Below are 10083 nucleotides of genomic sequence, written 5' to 3'. Positions count from 1 at the left end.
AAATTCACAAATAAATTTGAATTTACAAATTTTGGTGAGCGCCAGGAAGGAAACGGATAGGGTAGCTTGAGGAGAACAAGGGGACCAAAATTTAGACCAGGCCCTGAAGAAGTGACATGTAAGATGATGGTTACTCTATGGGGCATGGGGGCAGCTAATTTGAAGCTCTAAGTTCTCCTACCAAGGAAACTTCAAGCTGGAGCTATTTCCTAACTCTAAGCAAGGCCTGTTTCGCAACATCAGTGATGCTTTCAGGTTATTGGCGCTCTGCGGTAATAAACCAGGGCACTCTCCTATGTCCAGACAAGAGTAAAGATGGTTTGCCAGCATATCCCGTGGTTTCGAAAGGGGCTGGCTTGGGCTTTGGAAGAGTCTAGCTCAGCTTTTATGTCAGTAAAATTGATGACCATCAAACAGTGCGCAGTACAAAGAATCTCTTGCAATCTTGTTCAGTCACAGAATTTTGCAGGAAAAAAATGTGAAGACATCAGTGTCGATGGAGACCAAGCTGGACAGATACCCTATTGCTTGACAATAATGACAATTTAAAAATTACAGTTCAGTGACCTAGGGACCAAGTAATTTGTTATTTGTTGAAAAACTCAGTTAATGCAAGGATCCGTTAATAAAAGATAACCCCATTAAAGATTTTTATTTCAATTAAAACATATATATGACGGGGCATGATGGCTCACACCTGTAATCCCAGCACTTTGGGTGAAGCACCTGAGGTCAGGTGTTTGAGACCATACTGGCTAACAAGGTGAAACCCCATCTCTACTAAAAATACAAAAATTAGCTGGGTGTGATGGCACATGCCTTGTAGTCTCAGCTAGTCGGAGGCTGAGGCAGGAGAATCACTTGAACCCGGGAGGCGGAGGTTGCAGTGAGCTGAGATTGCGCTACTGCACTGCAGCCTAGGCGACCAAGCAAGACTTCATTTAAAAATATATATATGTGTGTGTGTGTGTGTGTGTGTGTGTGTGTGTGTGTGTGTGTGTATATGTGTGTGTGTCTGTATATATATGCGTGTGTATATATATATGTGTGTGTATTATATATGTGTGTGTATATATGTGTGCGTGTGTATATATATGTGTGTGTATATATATGTGTGTGTGTGTGTATTATATATGTGTGTGTATATATGTGTGCGTGTGTATATATATGTGTGTGTATATATATGTGTGTGTGTGTATTATATATGTGTGTGTATATATGTGTGCATGTGTATATATATGTGTGTATATATATATATATATATACACACACATATATACATATAAATTCACATTTACCAGTCTTTCTAGATAGTGCCTTCTTTTGAGTACAAATCTACAGACTGAAGTTCTCTGTGGTCTTTTTTCTCACTTGTAAACAACACCCAATTTCTGTTTCTTCCAAATGAAAAGAAAACAAAGACACTTGTAGAAATAATCAGAGCCCAAAAGCCATCTAGATTTTTCCCAATTTTTTTTCACAACATTTTATTCTTTCTGTGAAAACCAGTTGATTATTTTGGGTAGACTCAAAATAATCAACTTAGTTTTTATAGAAAGAACAGCTCTTTCTTCCCCACTCATGTTTTACTGGATTACATATTTAAGTAAACAATAGGATTACAATAAACATACTATTGGCATTTACTGGTTTGGGCTCAAGAGGTCCTCCTGCCTCGGCCTTCCAAAGTGCTGTGATTACAGGCATGAGCCACTGTGCCAGGCCAACATTAAGAGTTTTAAGTGTACACATATCTTATCCTTACTAAGCGTGCAGCTGGAAATATGGGAGTCAAGGTCCAACAGAGGACTAGGCTAAGAATAATAATCAGTGTTGCTATCGGTTATGGTGTCTGCTATGTGCCTGACACTGTTTTAAATGCTTTGTTTACATATTAGTTTATTTAATCCTCACAACAATCATACAGGCAGTTACTATCGCTATTTCCTTTTTTTTGTTTTTTGACGGAGTCTTGCTCTGTCGCCCAGGCTGGGGTGCAATTTTGCAATCTCGGCTCACTGCAACCTCCACCACCCTGGTTCAAGTGATTCTCCTGCCTCAGCCTTCTGAGTAGCTGGGATTACAGGCACATGCCACCGTGCCTGGCTAATTTTTATATTTTTAGTAGAGACGGGGTTTCACCATGTTGGCCGAGCTGGTCTTGAACTCCTGACCTCAGGCGATCCGCCTGCCTCAGCCTTCCAAAGTGCTGGGATTACAGGCATGAGACACTGCACCCGGCCACTATTTCCATTTTTTAAATGGGGAGACTAAGGCTCCAAACAGTAAGCTCCAGGCAGTGAGGCAGTGAGCATCCGGGACGCTGTAGGCATCAGTCAGTTGGTTTTGCAGAGGCATGAGGACAGTTAGATAAACTGGGGAGTCGGTTCAGTTGCAGATCTGTTGAGAGCTTCCTACTAGAAGCGTTGCTTGGTATCCATCGAGTACCTTGCGCTGTCTCATGAGGGTTGTTGGAATGTTCATGTCTTTTCAAAGTCTTGGAAAACAGAATCAATTCACACCTCTCAGAGATAATAACATTATGGTCTCTCCTTAAATAGGCAGGAGAGACCATCATCTTCACAGTCCTACAAGGCTGAGATTCTGAAAAGAAAACTCTCAGGAGCTGAAGCACTTCTTTTCCATTTTGATTCCATTTAGATGAGGCTAATCACTAGGCGTTCGCAGTTGCTGCTGTCAGCTGATGCCATCAGGCTGTGCGCCTTGCTTCACTATCTCATGCTTCCTCCCTGGTCAGGTGCACCTGCTAGGGATTGGGTTCCTTGCTAACACACAGTCCATCTCCTGGTCTGGAGTAACCCTGGGTTGTCTGGTTTCCCTGATCCAACCGTGGGTAGCTTGCTCTGTCCCCTTCCACGTCATCACTGTGGCCCTTTGCACCTTCTGCTCCCCGGGCTCCTGGCAGCCTGCCTGACACTTGGTTTTCTTTCCTTCCCCTTCCATCTGTCCCCGCCCTCCACCCCCATGCTTCCTCACTCCATCTCGTTGCCTGACTTCTCACTTGATGCCTGTCTTGACCCCCCACCCCCCTCACTGTTCACATATGCTCTGATAACACCTTGTCTTCCCATCCTTCTTTTAAATTCTTGTTATTTTTATTTTATTTATTAATTATTATTATTATTTTGAGATGGAGTCTTGCTCTTGTTGCCCAGGCTGGAGTGCAGTGGCATGATCTCAGCTTTCTGCAACCTCCGTCTCCCGGGTTCCAGTGATTCTCTTGCATTAGCACCCCAACTAGCTGGGATTACAGGCATGCACCACCATGCCTGGCTAATTTCTATATTTTTAGTAGAGATGGGATTTCACCATGTTGGCCAGGCTGATCTTGAACTCCTGACCTCAGGTGATCCACCCACGTCAACCTCCCAAAGTGCTCAGATTACAGGTGTAAGCCACCATGCCCTGTTAATTTTTATATTTTTAGTAGAGATGGGGTTTCACCATGTTGACCAGTCTGGTCTTGAACTCCTGATCTCAGGTGATCCATCCACCTTGGCCTCTCAAAGTGCTGGGACTATAGGTGTGAGCCACTGTGCCCAGCCTTATTTTAAATTCTTAATAGGTAATAGATGCACATGGTTGTAAAAAATATCAAAACTTTGTAAAAAGAGAGTTAAATGTCTTGCTCCCAACCCTACCCTCAGGCACTCCACCCCAACCCCCCACCCCATGGGGAGATAATTCTATTGGTTTCTTGTATAGACTTCCACCCAGCGTTTCTTTACACAAATATGAAAAAATATCTGTTCTCCTCTTTCTTAGAGAAAAGCTCTGCTCTGTGTCCTGTAAGTTTATTTATTTTCACTTATCACTATATGTTGGAGATTTCCCCAGGTTCCTTTGTCCCTTTTTTAAGCTGCATAGTGAAAAAGCCCAAGTCCAAGGCACACTGGATGGATAGGCCAGTCCCCGCTGACGGACACCGGGGTTCTCCCATCTTTGGCGATTATAAGCAACACTGTGAGGAACACCTTCATGCATGTCACAAAGGCCAACCCACTTTGTCCTCTTCTTCCTTCCCGATGCTGCAAGCCCTTCAGGATAATGTGGTCTTCTGTGCTGACCTCTCACCTCCGGCCACACCCTCTGACCTTGCAGTGGCCCCTCCAGCTGACTGAATTTTGCCTCAGTCTTTATCTAATAGTCTGCACTTTAGTTTTCCCCACAGCCACCTTCTATTCATTCAACAAGGTTGTTTTTCTTTTAGAGCACAATCTTTCCCATGAAAACCAACAATTCCAGATAATGCCATTGATTCCAAACAATACCTCCACCACCAATAGTCAGCATAGATGGCGTATCCCCTGTGGGCCAAGCACTCTGCTAGAGGCCTGACATCTTCATCCTTCATCCTCTTAACCACCCAACAAGTAAAGAACTTATCTTACACAGGAGCAGGCAGCGCTGGAGAGGAGGTTAAGTGACTGGACTGAGGTCTCATAGCTGGTAAATAACAGAATTTGGATCCTAGCCCAAGTCCACCTGGCCCTACACTGGTCTCAGCTGCTAAAACCCAGAGTGGAGGGCTTGGGGCAACTTGGGTTAAGTCAAGGAGGGTTGAGGAAAGAGACTCTAAATCATCTAGTTCCATCCTTCCTTCTCTTCTCTAGCTTCCGGGAGGATTTCCATTATAATGACACAGCTGGGTACTTCATTATCGGAGGGAGCAGGTATGTGGCTGGCGTTGAAGGGTTTTTTGGACCCCTGAAGTACTATCGCCTTCGCAGTCTGCACCCCACCCAGGTGAGTCCAGGGGACCAGGAAGATTGTAGCACTCCGGGGTGACGGGTGTGGGCCTCAGGGGTATGCAAGCCAGTGTAAATCAAAGTTTCCCCAGGCTGGACCATGCCTCACCTCTGTCATCAAATATGATTACTATTGAGACTTTTCCCCCAGCAAAAGCAATAATAGATTTCTGTTAACATTTGGTTCATTTAGTACTCATAAAATGGAAGCCATTTACTTCCTCTGTTTTAATAACTACTAGTTTAATTATAGAGTAGATTTTCATCAGGCTGTTGCCTATCCAGCGATTAAGCTAATGAAAGGAGAGAATCTGAGTTATTTGGTAAAGCTTCTTTTCTATGCCATTATTTAAAGTATCAGAAGAGATGCTGTGGCAAATTACAATCTCGGCTCCGTTGGCTGCTCTCTTCAGAAGCACAGGCCTGCTCACGCTGGGGTCGGTTGGCAGCAGTTGTATGGATGGGAAAGGGCGTTGTGTTCAGGCTGAATCCTCTGCCTTCCGCATCCAAAACCCACCCCCGAACGGAGCGGCCAACGCAGCTGGACTGTGCGGGCAGAGGGCTGTTTGCCCAGGAGGGAACCTTCAGGGCACTTGTTTTTTGGGCTGTGTGAAGGAGACCAAGAACCCCACCTGATGCCTGAAAGAGAAACATTCTTTCATTCCCTTCACCCTGTGGGGTTTATTCTGAGAAAAACAGGGGTCACTAGGCAAAGTCATAATCAGGAAAAATGGGGAGCCCCACAGCCCATGGCTGATATCTTAGAGTCTCTGTGAGAGACCTTTGTGAAAGGGTAAAAAATGAGATTCATTTAGTCATTTGTGCGACAAATGCTGATTGAGATCCTACTGTATGCCAGGCTCTGAACCAGGTGCCGAGACAAGCAAGATGGGTAGCTTTAAAAGTGTTTTGCAGGTTGTCCCCAATAAGAAATCTACTTAATATTGGCTGGGTGTGGTGGCTCATGCCTGTAATCCCAGCAGTCTGGGAGGCCGAGGCGGGCGGATCACTTGTCAGGAGTTTGAGACCAGCCTGGCCAACGTGGTGAAACCCCGCCTCCACTAAAAATACAAAAATTTGCCGGACGGGCTCACTTGAACCCAGGAGGTGGAGGTTGCAGTGAGCCAAAATTGTGCCACTCCACTCCAGCCTGGGTGACAAGAGCAAAGCTCTGTCTCAAAAAAAAAAAAAAAAGCAAGAAATGTGCTTAATATCATGAACAGTACATACATATACATACATATATTCACACACGAAATGGAAACAAAATTATTCTAAGAATACATACCCTTGCTATATTCAGTGCATGCTGATATTTTGTGTTCTACTTTATAAAAACAAAAAAACACCACCAAAATGCTGTAGGTTACCACCGCCAAAATAACTGTGTGACCCTCTAATGGGTCCCAGCCTATGTTTTGAAGCACACTGAGTTAAGTCCCTTGTTCCTGAGGAGCTCCCTTTCAGGATCTTAAACAGGGAATTTGTGAAAGAATATGATACATGCTTTAATTCAGATGTGTTTGGGAATGCTGAGGCAGGAAGGGGTACATCGGCCTGCAACTGAGTTGGGGTGAGCCGCTGGGGGGCCTGCCCTAAAGCCATGGTTTTGCACCCATCTCTTGGAGATTGCAGAAGAGGGGAGGAGGGCTCTTTAATGCAGCAGGCACATTGCGGGTACTCTTGCATCTTTCCGTGGGAATTGAAGGGGGAGGCGAGTGTGATTTTCTAGCAATAGCATGCAGCCAGAGAAAAGAAGGGGCAGAGTCCCAGTCTCTGGGAAATTCTGACATTTAAGAAGCTGAGCACAAAGAGAAGCTAGCGGGAAGCATCAGAGCTGGCATGTCCTTGAATTCATACCAGTGACTTTGCTTTGCAAATCCAGGATGGATGATATGTGTACAAAAAAGCCACCTGTAGATGTCAATGGGAGAGCAAAGTCAACCCGAATGCAACTTCCTAGAGGTGGGTGGATATTTCATGACCACTGTTGTTCATTTGACTTTCTTCCCTTTTTGTAGGTTGTTAATCCCCTTCTTGAGAAGCAACTTGCTGAACGAATCAAGTTATATTATGAAAGGTGTGCTGAGGTTCAAGAAATAGTCTCTGTGTATGCATTCGCAGCACAGCACGGGGGCGAGAGACAAGAAGCATGTAAGTGTTGAGTTCGGGGGAGCTGTTTTAAGCTCTGTGCATTTGCATTAACACATTTGGCTTCTCCGTAACGGGATCAGAATTGAACATATATGACTTGGCTCAGATACCAGTGGGGACAAGTGTGACCTCGAGCTCTCCACTGGTGGACACAGGTGAAATTGTGCATTCCACCTGGATGCTACCAAGACCAACAATAGCCCAGAAAAACCAAAACATCTTATAGCTCCAACCATGAAAATCGAGCTTACAAGTACAAATGACAGCAAGTGTTTTGTGCCTCGCATGGCGTTCTTCCCATCCATAAGACCAGCCTAAGAAAATAAAAATGGATTGGAAAATAAATTAATCATTAGAAATGTTTCCCCATCGGTGCACTTTTGTTTTGGGCCATTAATATCTGAATATTAGCTTTCGGAAATGTTGAACGGCGACTTTGTTGTTTGGAGCTCGATTTTATTTTTTAAATCCTTGAAATTGACTCATTCTTGAAGACATCGGTAATTTTCAACAGAAGGAATGAATTTCAAATAGACTGCTTTCATGCGTGCTCATATTTGCACAGACATCCTTTGACTCACACAGGGTGTTTATCAGTGACAAAACTTGGTCCTGTCTGGCCCTCCGGCATTCCAGCTTGGATCTAGCACTTACACATTTCTCTGTGCAATGGATCCTGCTGTTTGATATGGTGGCACTAGAGTTTCTCACATATGTTCCTTCTGGAAGAGAAATTCCTGTGGGGCCTTTGCCATCAGCAAAAGCGAGTTGAGTATTTCAGTCCTGCCCATATGTCTCCATCTCCAGAGCGGAATTTCTCATTCCAGGTTATGGAGGGAGGGATGCATCTCAAACATGCCCCGGTCTAATAGGGTTCACATGAAATGGTCCCAGGTAGTGATTAGAGATGGTGACAGGTGAGTGTGGAGAGACAGCGCTGCTGCAATTCAATTTAAGAATAGGCTATACTGGTCCCCAGCTGCCATTCTCACTGCTGAATCATCCAGAAAATATGATGTTGTCAGAGGAGGGGGAAGATATATAGGAATAGTAATAACCCAAAGAGGAAAGAAACTGCCTTTGGTAACGGATGTACTGTCAGGAGAGATACCTCGAGTTGGAAGGCCAGGCATGGACACCCATCTGTTTGGTGGCATTAGGAAGATTTTCCTATCATCTTTGACTGCCTTGCCTCCCTGGGGGTCTTTGTGCTTTGCTCCTCAACTCACGTGCCAAGAAAATGACCTAGATATTGGCCTCTTGGGGACCAGTCAGAGGCCAGCTGCTCATTCTGTAGAATTAGTCAACAACCATCAGTAACTTTGGCACATTGCTCCTGGGCTTGGCTCTGAATTTGTGACCTGGAGGCAAAAGCATCATAGCCAATTTCAAATCCCAAAAGGGCCCAAACCACCATCCGGTAACGGTGAGTCTGGCCTCTTCTTTTTAGTTCCTCTTAGGAAGAAGGGCTTTAGGGAAGCGAGCCTTTCCTTCTGCTAAACAGTGTGATATCTTGTGTTTCCTCTTCTGTTTAGGCCACCTCCACAACTCCTACCTGGACCTCAAGCGCAGGTATGGGAGACACTCGATGTGCAGAGCCTTCCCCTGGGAGAAAGAGCTGAAAGACAAACACCCCACCTTGTTCCAGGCATTGCTGGAGATGGATTTGCTGACCGGTAATTGAGTCTTTGCCTCGGCTTTGGGCCCTGGTTAGAACGGCTCCTTGTTTTTCTCTGTTTCACTCACCCTGTTTGGTGATTTATGCCTCAAAGTTATTTTTAACCCTAGTGTTCTAGTTTAATTTCAAATTTAAATTCTGCCCTTGTATGTCCACAACTCTCGATATATCTGTGCACACTTCCAACACTAAATGCAAAACTTAGGAATCACTCAAGCAATTCTTTATTTAAAGCCAAGGCCACAAATGGACAGTCTGCAGCCAGATGCAGTCGATTTGGAAAATACCTTGCTGTATGCGTTAAAAAAAATTAGTTACGTGTATCTAAAAAACTTGTATGAAAATGCGAATTTCTAGTTTTGTTTTTTTTTTTTTTAAAAAAAAAAAAGATCTGGCAAGACGGGGCCATTCTCCTATGTGGCAGCAATTGTGGAGGTGAGGCCAGGCACACAGTCACCCACAGCCCCTCCTGTCTGTTTCATCACCGCCTGCTTACTTCATTCATGGATCTGACCCGTCTGAGCCCACAGGCACTTGAACTTGGGACCTCTGATTTAAAGTACACTTTAAGCATCATGTCAGGAACCTGCATAAACTTCCCAGATGCCACCAGCTTCTCTGAAGGCCCACTGCAATTTGAGTTTTCTTAGTAATTCAATGCATACTCTAGAGCCATGAGGGATCTTGAAACCATGCCTGTTGGGAAGAGGAGAGGCAGCTGGAGATGCTTAGCCTGGTGATGAGGATCCTAACAGGGAGGTGCCGCCTGTCTTAGTGGTGAGAGGCACCTCCAGGTAGTCCCGGGCATAGAACCAGACCTTGAGTTGAGGCAATGCAGAAACTGACTTCTGCCTCATGTAAGATGAGTGTCTTACATTGCACCCCCTGCCTAAGAATGGCAGTGTCTAACAGCATAGATCTCCTTTGCAGATAGTGACCGTCCTGCAAAGAATTCAAGCCATAGAGGATATTTTATTATTCATTCTTCTGATACTTACTGGGTGACTACTCAGTTACTTGGCTAGACTTCAGAGATATGTGAAATAACACAATGCTCCTGTCTTTGAGGAATGGACTTGAAAGCAAAGAAAAATAGTAATGCATTTTATTTTATTTTTTTTTGAGATGAAGTCTTGCTCTGTTGCCAGGCTGGAGTGCAGTGACTGGATCTCAGCTCATTGCAATCTCCGCCTCCTGGGTTCAAGCAATTCTCCTGTCTCAGCCTCCCTCCCGAGTAGCTGGAATTACAAACACGTGCCACCACATCCAGCTAATTTTTGTATTTTTGTAGAGACGGGGTTTCACCATGTTGGCCAAGATGGTCTCTATCTCCTGACCTTGTGATCCGCCTTCCTCGGCCTCCCAAAGTGCTGGGATTACAGGCATTTTATTTTATTTTATTTTATTTTTTTTTTTGAGACGGAGTTTCGCTCTTGTTACCCAGGCTGGAGTGCAATGGCGCGATCGCGGCTCACCGCAACC

The 10083-nt window shown here is 44.7% G+C and overlaps 1 protein-coding gene across 1 annotated transcript in view; it reads left to right on the top strand.

The window, feature by feature from the left end:
• The window catches only part of SEL1L3 (SEL1L family member 3), a 120888-nt gene that overhangs the window by 38069 nt on the left and 72736 nt on the right, over positions 1-10083 (top strand). The window contains exons 7-9 of the mRNA XM_017505099.2: positions 4635-4767; positions 6791-6923; positions 8459-8599. Coding sequence (XP_017360588.1) covers positions 4635-4767; positions 6791-6923; positions 8459-8599 — 407 coding nt within the window. The remainder of the gene's footprint in view (positions 1-4634; positions 4768-6790; positions 6924-8458; positions 8600-10083) is intronic.

The sequence above is a fragment of the Cebus imitator genome, unplaced genomic scaffold (genome assembly GCF_001604975.1).
Source record: "Cebus imitator isolate Cc_AM_T3 unplaced genomic scaffold, Cebus_imitator-1.0 Scaffold333, whole genome shotgun sequence".
Classification (NCBI taxonomy): Eukaryota; Metazoa; Chordata; class Mammalia; order Primates; family Cebidae; genus Cebus; species Cebus imitator.
Note: the sequence above shows the minus strand (reverse complement) of the source record. Positions and strands in the feature narration are given on the sequence as shown.